The 17,314-nt window shown below is 38.4% G+C and overlaps 1 protein-coding gene across 7 annotated transcripts in view; it reads right to left on the reverse strand.

Annotated features, from left to right (window-relative positions):
- LOC131232254 (FH protein interacting protein FIP2) overlaps nucleotides 1-17,314 on the reverse strand; it is a 73,573-nt gene that overhangs the window by 43,336 nt on the left and 12,923 nt on the right. For 6 of the 7 annotated variants that reach the window (XM_058228481.1, XM_058228479.1, XM_058228474.1 and 3 more), the window contains exons 4-6: nucleotides 17,149-17,307; nucleotides 13,580-13,663; nucleotides 13,260-13,306 (exon numbers count right to left, since the gene is read on the reverse strand). In XM_058228481.1, coding sequence (XP_058084464.1) covers nucleotides 13,260-13,306; nucleotides 13,580-13,663; nucleotides 17,149-17,307 — 290 coding nt within the window. The remainder of the gene's footprint in view (nucleotides 1-13,259; nucleotides 13,307-13,579; nucleotides 13,664-17,148; nucleotides 17,308-17,314) is intronic. The other variant, XM_058228478.1, reaches the window with a different exon arrangement.

Genomic DNA, 17,314 nt, shown 5'->3' on the forward strand with positions numbered 1-17,314 from the left:
CATGTAGATCCGACCGTTGGATCTTGTCGATTAGGCCATCGGGCCACCAGATCTTTCGGATTGTAATTTCAGGTTGCCACATTGCTGAATTCTCAGCTTGTAATTTTCGGATTACACTCGTGCTGAATTTTCAGTTTGGTACCCTCGGATTACTATCTTGCTGAATTTTCAACATAAGATTTGCGGATAACGACTTGCTAAATTTTCTGGTTAGTGTGTCTAGCATGATCTCTAGGTTAGTACTATCATTGTCATCACATTGTCCTAGGACCTGGGGTTTCCTTTAGAGTGTCTGTGTATGCCCACTCGTTCAGGACATGGTTTTGGCCTACTTCTCACTATGAATCTAGAACAGATTGCCGAGACCCTTAACGCTATCAACAATCGTCTGACGACTATTGAAGCGCACAATAAGACCACCACGACTCAATTAACCGTGACCAATGCGCGTATCAATCGAGTTGAAGCCTCCCTTCAGGCAAACCCCAACACTGGGGAAGATGTCCAATCACAAGTCGGGGATCAAATTGAAGGAGTTGAGACTATGTCACTTGCAATTATTAGTCGTGCCTTAAGTCAAATTGTAAAAAGAGATGATTCGCGCAGGAATTCAATTTTCCACACTTATCCCAAGTGTAGTGGCAAAAACTGCAAGGTGATCATTGATAGTGGCAGTTGCATCAATGTGGTATCTGCTCACACCGTGGACCATTTAGGTATGCTAGTCATTCCTCACCCTCAGCCAAGGTATTCCGTATCGATATCGGTTGGCGTAACGGTGCCCACCGATACCGATACAGATACAGGGGCATAACAACGATACAAGGGCGTAACGGCCCGTAATGGTGCAATATTTTTTTCCCAAAAAAAATATGAAAAAATATGGATTAAATCTGGAATATTCTAAGCATTCCAAATATGTATTCATTTATAAATTAGAACATGTTTATGGTGGTGTAACGGTCCACTCTTTGGTGAGAAGTTGTATCGGACCGTCTGATGAATTTATGAACCAAACAACCTGGAATTAATTACTAACCTTTTATATTTAGTTTTCTAACTATATAATATCTATATAAATTTATTATAATGAATGTAATACCAAAACATCTTATATTTTCAAGTTTTCCTTTTATTTATAGTACTAGTGCATTGCATACTTCGTGACTCACATGCATTTTATTTCAATATATAGAGTTTAGGGACTTTTGTATCCTATTATGTAATTCATATACCTAACAATTTGATATCATTTTTCCCCATAAATCTTTTTAAAAAATTAAAATTAAATTGAGGTAAATAGTGTTGTCGATTCGGGGCTGGTTCGGGGACCATTTGATGCCCCAAACTAACCTCAAATTAATGCAATCTATTGGCACTTATCCCACCAATGGATTGGTGGACATTTATTCGATAGTGAAAAATGAAAAATATCAAATGGTCTTATTTCAAAAAATAATTGGAAAAAAAAAGGTAAATCCAGATCTCAGGTGGACCACTAGTGGCCAGGCGGGCCACCTCGACATATTTGTATATCAATGTCATCAATCTGTTTTGCCAACTCATTTTACAGCATGGTTCAAAAATTCAAGTAGATCTAAATCTTCGGTGGACCACTAGTGAGTATTCCTTTAAAAGTGGGGCCTACCTCAATGCATTTGTTGTATATCCATGTGGGCAATCCTTTTTGCCAACTTATTTTAGGGCTTGGTCCAAAAAAATGAGGCTGATCTAAATCTTAGGTGAACCACAAAATAAGGATTTAATTACCATTTAAAATTTCTTAAGACATTTTTTCTTTTTTTCTTTTTCTAATCAGGCTACTATTTGTGTTATCCCTCCATCAAGGTCAAAGTTTATGTGACCTTATCAACAGGTTCGATAGAGAATAAACATTATAGTGGACAGCATGGATATACTACACATAAATTAAGGCGGGCCCATGTAACAAAACTGTGCAAGTGCACTGTGCAGCATGCACCGCAAAACACGTTAAAAAACAAATTTAAAGTGTGTGACTGTGAAACAGACACGCAATCCATTCCATTTTCGATACCGAAATGAAAAAGAAGAGAGAGAGGGAAACTGAAAAGAAAAGAGGGAAAGAAGAGAGAGAGAGAGAGAGAGAGAGAGAGGAGAAGAAGAAGAAGAAGAAGAATGGCTGTGGGCTGCAGCCGCAGCCATCCGAGAAGGAGGACGAGGAGAAGAAGAAGGAAAGAAATAAAGAAAGGAAAAAAAAAAAGGTATTTTTTTCCTATTTTCTTTAGGCCCGTAACAGCCATTACGGGGCCGTAACGACCGTTACGATCACAGAATCGGAGGGGTGCCCGTTTCGACCCCGTACCGCGTAATGGTGTCGGCCATTCCCGTTACGTATCGGCCGATACGGCCGTATCGTAACGGATATAGGACACCCTGCCCTCAGCCCTATCAAATCTCATGGGTTAATGCATCTTCGATTGCAACGTTGTCCCATTCCTGTCCAGTTTGGCTCCTATGTGGACACGTTATTGTGTGATGTTTTGCCTATGGATATAGGTCACATCATTTTGGGCAGGCCTTGGTTGTATGACAGGGACGCGACACTATTTGGTCACTCGAATACGTGTTCGTTTCCACATGGAGGCAAAAGGATTATCTTAAAGCCTCTCCCACCCAAAAGCACCTTGGAAAAGGAGGACATTAAGAAACGTGGTCCTAAAAGTGTGACGAAACTCCAGCTTGAGTCTCTTCCTATAGTTCATGTCAAAGAGTCTGAAAGAGAGACGAAAATTGATTTGACGTTGTATGCCCACGTGGCAAGTGAGGTCACACCTAAGGTTATTATGGAGATGTCACCTGAGGTTACACCCGAGGGTAGTGCAGAGTTACCATTTGAGGTGAGTCCGATATTGGAGGAGTTCAGTGTTGTTATTCCAGAGGACATACTAGATGAGCTTACACCCGTGCGGGACATTCACGCATTAACTCTACCAAACCTTCATCGCAATCAAATGAGTCCTGGGGAGGAAGTGGATTTGGAAAGACAAGTAGATAAGCCCAGGACCCCTATAGATTGCATACCCATGTATATGTTCCATAGGCCTTCAAAGTCTGCACATGCATCTACACAACATATGCATGACTTGCATGTGGAGATTAGAAAAAGAATCAATACAAGTAATGAAACATACAAAAATGATTGTTGACTCACGCCATAGGTTTAAAGAGTTTGTTATGGGTGATGAAGTCATGATTAAAATACGTCCAAGAATGTTTCCACAGAGAACCATTAAAAAATTACAGGCGCGTAACACTGGACCATATAAAATCTTGAAAAGACTGGGTTCGAATGCTTACTTGATAGATCTTCCACCTAACATGAGTATCAGTTCCACATTTAATGGGGAAGATCTTGTACCGTTTCATAGACATTCCCCTAACCCTCACATGAACTTGGATGATAATGCCTCTGATCTATCCCAAAACTCATGGCCATTACCTGACCCCTCTTCTCAACTTTTACCATCCATACCTATAAGAAGAGAGAAGATAAAAGATATCTTAGATGAAGAAGCGGTTTCCACACAAAATGGCGGTTAACAGGAATACCTTGTCAAATGGAAGGGCAGACCAAAATCAGACAGTACATGGATCACAGAGGCAACGCTTCAGCGACGAGACCCGGATCTCTTCGAACATCATTGCAACTTTATTTCGCCAGAGGCGAAATCTCCTCAGCTGAGGGGAATTTATGGGGACATCAGAGGACCTACTCAGGTGTACCAGAGATGGAGATGACCACCCACATCAGTGCAGCTTTCTTTGTGGTGGATAGGAGACGAGTACTAGATGGGGCCTACCGGACCATTTTGAAGACCTCACATGCATTGGACATGCACCAGGAAGACCCCACCTTGGGATGATGAATGTGGGCTACTTAGGAGATTATTTTAGTAATAGGATTTCTATTTCGTGTCGATCCAACCGTTAGATCTTATCGATCAGGCCATCGGGCCACCAGATCTTTAAGATTTAGGCCCCTTGGACTTTGATCTTGATTTTTTTATGTTTTTTGTTATTTTTAGGAGTTATTTAATGGTTAAGATTGATAATAAATGTTTTAGTTTTTTTATTTTGGATGACGGGGCACTTCACTTAAGTGAGTGGCATAGTTGTAATAATGCTGAATTTTTCATTCCGAATTTTAATTATAAAAGCACATGCGAGGCGGAGTTCCAATCCTAGTGGAGATTTGAGAGGAAAAAAAACAGAGAGAGAGAGAGAGAGAGAGAGAGAGAGAGAGAGAGAGAAAAGCTCTTTTGTGTAAAGGAATTTTCCTCCTTATTTTCTAGGGTTTTTTTAGAGACCCTCCCTTCCAATTAAATTGTAGAAAGGTAGAAGCTTGTTTGGTGGTGGATTCCCCAAGGTACATCCTTCCTCTTTCTCTTCTTCAAAAGGTATTCTTCTTCTTCTTCTCTTGTCTTCCTCTTTTCCCTTCCATTACAACCTTCTAAACCCTAGATCTTCAATTTCCTCTTTTTTCCAATTTCTAAAAACCCTAATTCCAAAATCCCTAATTCCCATGAACCCTAATTTTTCAAATTTTAGATTTTCCCCTTCCTAACCCTAATCATAAAACCTACAAATTTGTCCCTTGAGTGTGAAACGTGCCTATGCTAAATTGGAAGTTTTATCCTTCCATCGAGCGTAGTTTTAATTGATTTATGTGATTTCTTAGCATACAGGCTTATGATTTAGGTTAAATCAAATTTTATTTCCTATTGGTTACTCTTAATTACTTGGTAGGTTAGCATCTTTTGTTAATTGAATTACTTTATGGACTCTTTCATAATCACCGCGTTGCATGCTAGCATTAAATCATGTGTCCTGCATCATATGTCCAATCAAGTAATAGTTAAGTAAATAAGTTCTCCAACCAATCTTTCGTACCCTCCCCAGATCCTTCATTGCATTTCCTTGATCACTTACAAGCTTGTGATTAGGATCCACTGGAATATCACATGGCTTTATCCTAAGAAGACTTGTCACCATGAGTAAATCCAGTATATATTTCCATTAAAATGATGAACTCCTTCGGATCTAGCTATTTCTATACCAAGAAAGTACCGAACATGACCCAGATCTTGTGAGAAAATGTTGCGGAAGATACTCCTTCAGTTTTTCAATCTCGTTGTTATCACTTCCAATAATAACAATATCATCCACATAGACTACAAATACAATTGGACTTGAGATACCTTTTTGTACAAAAACAGAATGATCAACATGATTTCAAACAAAGCCATATTTTAATACAACCTTACTGGACTTAATAAACCATGCACGTTGAGACTATTTTAACCCATAAATTACCTTTCCCATTTTAAACACTTTGTCAAACTCCCCTTGAGCAACAAATCCAGGAGGTTGCTCCATATAAACTCTCTCTATAAGATCACCATGAAGGCATTTTTTACAAGTTGGACGAGGGGCTAGTGATGTTTAGCAACTACAGATAGTATAACATGAATGGAATTCAACTTGGCTACACGAGAAGGTTTCTCTGTAATCAATACCAAGTGTTTGAGCATACCCCTTAGCGATACCATTAGGATGAAACTTGATTGTGTAGACCCAATCATTGTTCGAAGTATCCTCAATTGTATCCGTATCTCCAGCTCGGCGATACCGATAACACTAGTAGTCTCAAAAATTCCAAGTATCGGTGATGTATTGGTAAGTATCGCTAATGTATCGCCAATATTTTTTATTGTGTAAATTCCAAGCGTCGCTAGGATTGCCAGTGTATCAATATCACCAACACTTTTGATTGTGTAAATTCCAAGTGTCGCTTGTATCGCCAATGTATCAGCAATATTTCAATAATATCGTCGATATATTGATATCACCAAAAATTAGTTTATTAAAAAGTTTTCCATTTCAAATTTTGTTATGGGCACATGGACTTTATGCAATGTTCAATTTGTCAACAATAATATCACGATATTATCGTTATCACAACATGGCGATATCGAGACCACAATTCGTTTCCTTTTTAGATGTCGACCTTTTCTCGGCAAAACATCATGTGTGGTCGATATTCTAAATATCAATGGTTAGTTGGTTGGATTTATAAATGGGATCGATGGGATGGTTGGACTAATTTCTTACTATAGCACATGCTTTTAGGCTCCCATTAAATGGAAACTAATTATGTATGCATTCTTTTTTCAATTTTTCATTCCTAAATATGCAAAAAATATGTATTCTAGCATCTCTGTATCCCTAGCCAACAAAACTTGGAGCAATATCGATACTTCGAACACTGGACCCAATTGTAACCCACGACACGTTTACTAGTCAAACAAGTTGTAAGTTCCCAAGTGCCATTCCGATAAAGTGCATCCATCTCTTACTCCATAGCATGCTTTCCTCCCTTATATAAAAGAGCTTCCTCATATGACTTGGGAATGACGTAAGAAGACAAGGACAAGGCAAAGTTAGTGATAAGCAATGAAAAGAAACATATTTATAGATGGGATGAAAAGAAACATATTTATAGATGAGATGATCAGTACACATATGCTTACCTTTCCTTAGGGCAATATGAATATCAGATGTATGATGTATCTGGAGAACTCACTAAACTACAAGTCTCGAAGAAAAAAAATTTATTGGACGGCACCTCATATTCGACTATACCATCTTCCATTCTCATTGCAAGTACACCTTCAACTAGGAACAGTGGGAATGAAAGAGGCAGTAGATGATGGAGGCTAGATGTCTTCATTAGCAACTACAAATATGGGAAAAGGTTCCATATTAAGAAAGTTGTTATCTTTTGAGAAGAATGGGGTAGGCTAAAAAAATATGTTGGACGACACCTCACATTCGACTATACCATCTTCCATTCTCATTGCAAGTAGACCTTCAATTGGGAACGGTGGAAATGAAAGAGGTAGTAGATGATGGAGGCTGGATATCTTCATTAGCCGCACCAAATATGGGAACAGGTTCCATATTAAGAAAGTTGTTATCTTTTGAGAAGAATGGGACAAGCTAAAAAAAGATAATATCTACACATACAGTCTTCGAAGTGATGAAACAAGCTCCATATTAAGAGATTTGTTATCTTTTGAGAAGAATGGGGTAGACTAAAAAAAGGTAACATCTACACATACATATTGTCTTCGAAGTGATGGATCATAACAATGATAACCCCTCTTTTTGCAAGAATATCTAAGAAAAATACATTTAACTACTCGAGGATCAAAACTATCATGGCTAGACTCTGAGGGACAAGACAAACACATACAAGAACTTAGGTAGAGGAAACAATGGACTATTTGGGAACAACTTTTGATGAGATGATTGATCCTTTAAAATTGATCAGGGCATCCGATTTATCAGAAAACATGTAGTGAGTATTCCATCACTCCAAACACCCTTAGGACGTGTTTGTTTTCCAATTCACCAGGGTAAATCTCAGTAAATGGGTAAAATTACTTACCAAGATAATTCCCACACACTTTTTGAAGCTGACACCGATGGGGTAACTTTTTTAACACAAACTGAGGAATGTGTGAATTTCGTGTGGGGCCCACTGTGATGTATGTGGCTTATCCACGCCATCCATCTGTTTTGCGGGCCGATTTTATGGCATGAGCCTAAAATTGAGGCAAATCCAAAGGTCAAGTGGACCATGCCACACAAAACTGTGGGTTGAACGCCTACCGTTAAAAACCTTTTACGACCACGATTTCCTATGGTGTGTGCCACTTGAGCTTCAAATCTACCTCATTTTTTGGCTCATGTCCTAAATGTTCCAGTAAAATAGATGCACGGCGTGGATATGTTACAGACATCATAGTGGGGCCCATGAATGGACATTGATCCTTTTCAAATGCCTTTTGTAAGGAGGAAAGTAGCATGTATTTACAACCTCCATCAAACCGCTAACATTTACAATAATTACTTATTTAAGCCCTTTTACACATATTTATATACATTTATAGCAAAACAACCACCCCCTTAGGAACATTTATGTGAGTTAAGAGAGCACGAGTTATCTCAAAGAAATGACAATTTTTCCATCTTGTAACCCCGTTTTGTTGTGGGGTCTGTGCGCATGATGTCTAACGTAGGATTCATATTTCAAGGAAAAAGAAAAAAGAAAAAAAAATGAATAAAAGCTTGGGACATGTGCTCATTAGCATTATCTAACTGAAACACGGATACTTCGCATTAAACTAATTTTACACTTCTATGTGCAAGGTCTTAAAAATAGAAAATAATTTAAATCCATTTATTGTTAAATAAAGTCATGTCATTCTCAAACAATCATCAACAAATGTAACAAAATACTTAAACCTAGACCTAATAGATATTTTAACTGGACCCCAAACATTTAAATGAACTAAAGAAAAAGGACCTAAATGACGTTTCTCAACACATGTGATTACTCGCATGCATTGCTCTAGATATGACATCGACGATAAGGAATGAATGACACTCCTAAGAATCTTTAATCATGGATGACTAAGATGGTAGTGTTACTAATAAGTTGATGTCTTTTTGTACCGTTGCATCCACAACATGACAATCAAGATAGTACAGCCCATCATGCTCATGTCCTCCACTAATCTTCATCTTCATCTTTAGGTACTGGAAAACACAATGTGAAGGATAGAAAGTGACAAATAATTAAGGGTTTTGATAAGATTGCTAATAGACAGAAAGCCTTGAGGAAATTTTGGAACAAATAAAACAAAAGATAATGAAAGAGAGGGACTTTTATGAATGGTACCCATTCCACATACTTTAGATTAAGTATTGTCCACTAGAGTTACGGAAGAGCCTGTTAATGAGTCATCAATATACGAAAACACGCTAGACCGACCTGTCATACGGTTAGACATTCTATAGTCAATTACCCATGGAATAGGAGACTTAGATCCTAAACAAGCCATACTAGAGGTCACAAATGTAACCATAGGCGTGGAAGTAGCTATAGAAGTAGTAGGAACAGATTGAATCTATAGATTGTTCAGCAACTTGGATTATTCTTTTTGAATCAGAGTAACCATCTCCCCTATCATGTGTTTGTGAAGCAATAGATGTACAATTAGCCAGAGGAGGCCCGCTGCCAAGTTATTCCATAATGGTAACGGTGGTCATAACGGCCACCACCATTACCTTTACGATACAGGTCGTAACGGTTGTTACGGCCCCGTAACGGCCATTACATTCTCTTTTTTTATTGAAAAAAAAAAAAAACCCCGAAAACTTGTATCTACCTATAATGTTGAAAAACAAAGTCCAAAAAACCTATATCTGCCTCGTAACAGACCATTACGGGGATGTTATGGCCTTTATAGGGGACGTTACGGGTCGTTAACAGCAGTTACGGGTCAATTTTGTTTCCATAACAGTTGTTAAGACCATTACGACCCCATAACGTGTAAGAGTTACCACCGTTACCTTTACATAATGGCCTTTACGGCCCTGTAACGGCCTTTACAGCACACCTTGCTCGCTGCTCCCTCCAATGTGGGAAGCTTGATTAGCCCATGCAAGCTTCCCATGGAGGTCCCAACATTTTTCAACATAATGATTGAAAAGCCACAATGTGTGCACTTCCTAGGTTTGCAACCTTTACCACAACCACCTCCCATATCAGCATTACCACCTCTTCCACCATGGCCACCACCACACCCTTTCCAAAGAACCTTAAAGTTGAGCCATCATTGGCTCCACTTGTAAAGCCCAATGATACATGATGGAAGTGTGCTTACACCTCATTCAAAGATGGCACATCTTTGACACCTAAAATATGTGCGTGAACTGGTTCATACTCACGTTTCAATACATATAAGAACTACTCATGTTTCAATATAGATAAGAACTTCGTCACTAGAAACTCTTTGCGTTGTTGAAATTGTTTTTCCAAATCCGTGGTAGGAGGTCAAAATACATTCAGTTCCTCCCAAGTTTTGAATAATACTTACTCTGGATTTATCTCCTAGTTTAAATCTGAATATCTCTTCAAACAATTGGTACGTACAAGAAATGTTTTTGTCAGATGAACACATCACTTGTAATGCATCCAACACTTCCTTTGGTATCCAAAAACATTACTTTGGCACTGACGGATGATTCCATACTATTCCTCTGTTGTGTCATAATTTGTGCATTCTCCCAGATCCATTGTTCATATGTACTAGAACTCTCATCGGGCTTCTCTACGATCAAGCATTTCAATTTTTCGTTTGTCATTAAAAATACTTGAATGGACTTTAGACCATTGGAGATAGTTTATTCCATTTAATTTAATAGAGGTTATATGACCCCTAAAAAATCAAATGGATTTATGAACCTAGTTCTCAAATCACTTCTCACTTCCATTTGTGATAAGGGACTACAATATACTGCAAGCTTATACGAACATGGGCTGACCTTTCGTGACCAACAAAGACTCAACTTGTACACTTCACATGATATGACACCACACTTACAACGAATAACCAGCACACATGTCCACGCGTTCCAATCAATCACAAGGGTTGAAGATCATGAATATGGCATCTAACGTGGGCAATCAGCCCACACATTCACACATCCCACAAGAGGCGATAATCGCGATCTCACACATAGACCAATACAAAGGCCTGGCACAACAAAAAGAAAAGAAACCCTGGGTTTCTTAAAAGACTTTCAGCAGAAGAGGTATGGAAGATCCCACAGATAAAAGGAAACAAGGATAAGGTGGATGGGAGAAAGATGGATAAGATCATAAACAAGATAGCTCTCATACCATGTAAGATAGCGGTAAGAGAGATGGAATATAGAAGAAGAAAGTGAGAGGAGAAGATAATGAGATGAACTGCAGGTCCACCCCCACCCCCCCATCATTAAAGTTTCATAATTATAAAAATGCCACTGATAACAAAAGCAAAAAATCCCCACTATCATAGGTCAAAATAACCCATCTAAGTGGGCCTATGTAGGCCCATATCACATTCATTAACAAAGACCATTTGGTAAACTCCTTCAAGGCTACTTAAATTGTGTAAAACTATCTCATCATGGATAGATAATTTTAATCCATTCAAGCACATAGCTACCAATTGATCATCAATTTCTTACAAATCCACCTAGCTTAAATATTTATAAAATTTCTCAGTGTAATTGGCCACACTTTGGTCACTCTTTTGTCGGAGATGGTGAAACTTTTGGTATAGTGTTTCAGAATAATCGAGAGTGAGGAATTTATCATCCAATTTGACCTTTATTTCAGCCCAAGTGTTAATTCGTCGATTCTCTCTCCACTAACGACTTAATTGGTATTGTTGCCCCTAAACTAAGGTGTGACCTTTGAGTTCTAATGCAACGAGTTTAGCTTTCCTCTCTTCATATAATTCTTTCCACTCAAAAAATAAAATAAAATAAAATAAAATAAAAAATAAATTCTAAAGAAGCAATCCAATCACAATTAGACTTGGGATCGAGTTTACCATCATAGCAAGGACATCCACCCAAATGCTCTAGTCAACATTTTCTAAAGCACAAGCAAGTCACTCCACGCAAACTAGTTGTGGTGGAGCTTACCATGATGGAGCTCTAGTCCAACTTGAAGAATCGAAATGCGCCTCTTCATCAAACACATCATGAACATTGAATGGATTGACCTGTATGTGTAGGAGGGCTCCACTGGGTTGTTCACGGGACTCTTGACTGCAGAGTCTACGCAAAACCTCCTCCATGATACATTGAAGATGGTTGTTAGTTTGTTTCAATTCCTCAACTTTAGCACGCATAGGCTCATCCTTGAACCATGAAGATCAACTTGTTATGATACCAAATGATGCCTATCTAACGAACAAGAAGAAAAAGAAAAACACAAGCAAGAAGTAGAGAGAAAAGAATGATTGATTTGATGGAAAATGGTGGTAAACAATATTGATGGCTTAAGGACTCACTCACCCAAATAAAAGAGATGACTTACTCTAAAAGAATGATCCAAAGATCTCACAAAGAAAGGGAAAAAAAAAAATACATCAATGCAATGCCTTCTCCTCTTACAAAATTCTATTTATAAAGGAGGGTGATGAAGATATAGACAGAGAGATGGTGAGAGTATGGGGTGGGGCGCCCAAGGCAGCCCTAGGCTGCATCACAGTACTCGCATGCCAACATTGAAATGAAACCATTAAGATGGATCTGCAGAAAAACTAGGAATGATAAAATGCAGAATGAGGTCATCCAAAGCAACATAATAGACACAATATGAGAAGAAGATGAATAGAAACTTGAGAAAGTTTAGCCATGTTGGAAGAGGACTGGAGAGAACCCTGGTCAAGGTTGAAGGGGCTTGAAAAGAGGATGAGAAGAAGATTTAAAGGGGCTTGGATTGAGGTGGTGAGAAGGGGAGATGAAAGCTTGTTTACTTCCATTGATAGGCCTCAGGATTGTTTGGTGAAACAATACTTGTGAAGTCAACATGAAATAGAAGAACAAGGCTATGATGATTGTGTAGCAAAGTTGCGACAAAGAAGAAGATAATACACGAATAATTCTTACTACAAGGGGGGGTGGGGGAGTGGAATGAGAGATAAGGAGGAAAAGGGTTCGGCTACACACTACATGGTGAGAAAAGGGAATGTTTTCAACATTGGGTGGCTTATCCTCAATTTTTCCAGTGTTGTGGCTCGAGTTTTAGATATGTCTTGTTTTTGGGCTGACGTCCTAGCATAAGGGAGCGAAATAGATGTATAGAGTGGATTTCATACAATCATCATGGTGGGCCCTACACAGCCTTTTATTGGATGACTCCCTAGTAGCATTGCCAGGGCAAGCTAAACACAAAGAAAAGGAGAGAAGACTACTTGCATGAATCATTTCCTCGTGCCAGTAAAATCTAAGTCATTTAAACACTTATTGCAGGTGAAATATGAACCATCCATCGGCAGCGGCTACATTTCCCAATTCCCAAAATTGTTGAGACTTCATTTAAAATGTATTCCTATGCCCTTTCAATGTTCAAAGTTCTTTGCCCTAAGAGAACTATTTGTGGGGCAAAAATGTTCAGAAGCTAATCGCATTATATAGCATAGATAAAGGTCCCGATGGATAACTTGACATTTACAAGCATTCGAGAAGAAACTAGAGATCGGCAAAACAATTCTGCTAGATTCACCCTCAATCCCAAAAGCATAAACAAAGAAACTCACAAAGACGTCAAAATGACATCTAGTAAATATGTTAGTTGTGTGTCTTACTCACGCAAAACCGCATTGTAAAAATTCGAACCACCAGCCTCCACAACCTGTTACAGTGATGCAAATGTTCCATTAAAATCCAATTATACATGATTTAAGAGAATGGGAAAACCTTACCTTATTACTTATGGTGTAACAAATGAAATGACTCTATCTTCAAACACATTTAAACAGTAAAATGAAACTCAGGTTCAACATGAGAATCAAAGAAAAGATCTTCCATGGGGACAAATACGAATCAATTCACAATGAAATGAGCTAGCAGTAGGTTACAGCATACGAAAGATATGTTCCAACAAATACAAGGAGATTCAACATACCCGGAATTTAGCACTCTGGAGATTTGCACTTGAGAAAGAGGCATTTCGAAGACATGCATGACTGAAGTCAACAAGTGACAAATCCTGCAGAATTCCAAAATAAATAGCATTAAAAGTGTGTAATTTTTCCATGGTCATACATCCCTAAACAACTAATATTGATGCGGATGCATCTGACCTCTACAAATTCAGCAATTTAGATCAATTTTAATCTGTGTTGGCATAGCAGAAAGCATAAAGAAAGGTTTTGGTCTTGTTTTAGTCATATTTATTATATAGGAAATGGGCAAAAGACACAAAAAGTAATAGGTCCATTGGATAGGTAACAGCACAAATGAGCCCAAGAACCTTTTTTTATTTATTTTTTGAGCAGCACCCAAGAAGAACCTCCAACAGTAGAGAACTAGTATGCAGCTAAATAAGAAAATAAATATTTTAGTGTCCAACTTTCATCCTCAATAATTATCTGCTGAAGTCACATGAAAATTTTCTATTCACAACCAAAATTCCTCATTCAGCTGTCAAAAATAGAGCAAGTAGATCTTTTCTATAAGGGCCCTTTGGAACAAGGAAATAACACTGTTAAATCTCAGTTTTGAAGATACTAATGAAATCCATTTATGCTATTTGGGTATGATCTGGAAAAGAAATCAGCCAGCAATATCTCTCACTCAATTGTCAAATATTTCCATCTATAGCTAGGATTTCCAGTGTTGGGGGAAAGGGAGCTCTGTCATTTTCAATAGTATTGGGTCAAGCACTGAAAGGTTCTTCTGACAAGGATAAGGTGGCAGGTTGTCTCAATTGATTAAACAAGGTGTTCCATGGGGTTTTTGGAGAGAACAACTGGGGAGTTTCCAAGTGAAAATATTCTCTATAGATCAAATGGAGCAAAAGGCATTTTCCACAGAATTTTTTTCTTTCCCTAGTTAACATCATTCCCAAAGAGGCCCTAAAAGAGAGCTTCGTTAATCAAAACAAGCAAGAACAATATTGCAAGCAACTCCATACAATTACTCCAGATGGTATCGATATCCAGCAAGCAAATTTTATCTTTTTTTAATTATGATAACAGCAAACTTCTCTAAGAAAATGGAGGCAAGTCATACAAGTGTGGGGCCACCGACCCAAAATTATATATATTCTTTCCAAGGTATTCAAAATTGGTTACGTAACGGTCATAACCGTTACACGTTACGGGGTTGAAACGGCCGTAACAGCCGTTACAGAAAAAACGTGCCGTAAACTGTAATGGTCCAGTAACAGCATTTTTCAAAAAATAAAATACGGCCGATACGGGGGCTGTAATGGCCGTTACGGCTCGTATCATAACGGTAACGGCCACCATTTTGGAACATCTTGATTCTTTCTGAACTTGCTTTTTAGTTCACACACACACACGAGTCTGAACTAAAAAGCAAGTTCAGAAAGAATATATATATGCATACATATATATATATATATATATATATATATAGAGAGAGAGAGAGAGAGAGAGAGAGAGAGAGAGAGAGAGAGAGAGAGACGAGTCTGAACTAAAAAGCAAGTTCAGAAAGACCCCTTCCCTAGCATGTACATTTGTAAACACAGGAAACAAGCAAATTTAATTTAGCAAACCCCTCTCAAGCAAGTAATCAGCTTCTACATTCAAACATAGGAAATGATTTTCATTCAACAATCTTTCTTTCTTTTTTCTTTTCTTTTTTTCCTTTGATAGGTAAGCTGGTCACTCACTCTCGTTGATTGTAATCAACCTGTGTAATAGACCATTAGAAAGTGCTTGATTGTAATACGCCCAGCGTTCGTATTATCGATGTTGTTACATGTTTCGCTGGCTGGGGACATGGAAACATGTATTGATACCACAAATATTATCACTGATAGTGATACCCGGAAATGTATCTTTGGCTGAGGGAAACATTGGGGAAACACGAGGAAACGGTGGATTTTCTCAACGAAACTTTACAAGATGCTAAAACACACATATTTGCATATTTAAGAACCAAATAATTGCAAAAAAGACAAATACATAATAAATTTCTCTTTAATGGGGGTTACACGCGGAATAAAAAAAAATAAATTCCCTTTAATGGGGCCTAAAAGCATGTATCCTTGACTCAAGGAAACATTGGGGAAACATGGAGAAAATGGTGGATCCATCCAACCATCCATGCATGCACATACATGCAAACATACACGCATGATCCATCCATCCATGCATGCACATACATGCAAACATACATGCGTGATCCATCCATCCATGCATACATACATCTATCCATCCATCCATGCAGAAACACACATACAAACATGCATATGCATTTCATCATACAACCATGCACCTGTAAATAAAAAAAAATTGAAATGGATATTTTTTTAATAAGATGATTTTTGGTAATATTGATACATTGGCGATACAAGCAAGTGAGCAACACCTGGAATTTACACATCGCAAATATTGTCGATACATTGGCGATGCTTAGGAGCTGTTCGATTTTTCATTTCCCAGGTAAATACCCTGAAAATATGAAATTACTTTTTACTGTTGTTTGGAGGTCAATGTGTATTTCCACCTCAGAAAGCAGTCCGAAAAGGGCTGACTTGAATTTGTGGGCCCCACCGTGATGTATGTGGCCGTCCATCAGTTTTACCAGAACATTTTAGCGGGTGAGCCCAAAAATGAGGTTGATCCAAAGCTCTAGCAGCCCACACCACAGGAAACAGTGGTTGTAAAACATCCACCGTTGAGAAGTTCTTTTCTTCCTAAGGCCCACAAGATTGTTTATTTGTCATCTAACCCGTTCATAAGGTCACACAAACATGAACAAACAGATTGCACAAATATCAGCTTGATCCAAAACTTCTGGGGTCCTTAAGAAGTTTTTAATGTTAGACCTTCAATTCCCACTATTTCCTGTTGTGTGGTCCACTTGAGCTTGGGATCTGCCTCAATTTTGGGCTCATGCCCTAAAATCAGTTGGCAAAACAGATTAACAGCATGGATAGGCCGCATACACCAGTGGGTCCCACACGAAATTTGCACCCCTCGTTTTTAGTGTTCAAAAAGCAAACTGTCATTGTCAACAACTGTCATTGTCAACATTGAAAATTGTGCGGTAATTACACAGGGAATTAATTATTACCTATTTCCAGGGATTTACTTTAAATAAGAAAACAAACAGCCCCTTAGCGACATATCGCCAATACCTAGAATTTCTAATACTATCAGTGCTATCGATATCACCGAGTTGGAGATATAGATAACATTGGGGATACTCCAAACAATGAATGCACCTATGTAATAGTTTATTACATTGCACTGGTAGGAGTTTTGTGCTCTCATTGCCGGTCCCTAGCCCGGATAAGTTATGCCATAACTTTCATCATGAATCCAATAGATAAGCTAGTCTCAAACCCGATCTACAGGAGGCCTATAAGTAGCTGTAACTTCCACAAGCACTAGACATGTTTTTACCAGTGTCTACAAAGGCCACTAGTAGGAACCACCAAATTCTTTTAGGCAGAGACAGGTTATAAGTGAATATATCAAAAACCCTGCAAGAGCTCACCAGTTTAGACATATCAAGGTCAGAAAGATTCACGCCTCGAAACCTAACTCTCTCAGATTGTATGCATTTGATGATGTCGATGCGTGTCAGTTCAGCCTTCGGTTCTTCATCATCCTTTCTCCTATTTATAATAACTGTATTTATTTGCTCAACCAATCCCTGAAGT

Source organism: Magnolia sinica, chromosome 18 (genome assembly GCF_029962835.1).
Source record: "Magnolia sinica isolate HGM2019 chromosome 18, MsV1, whole genome shotgun sequence".
Lineage (NCBI taxonomy): Eukaryota > Viridiplantae > Streptophyta > Magnoliopsida > Magnoliales > Magnoliaceae > Magnolia > Magnolia sinica.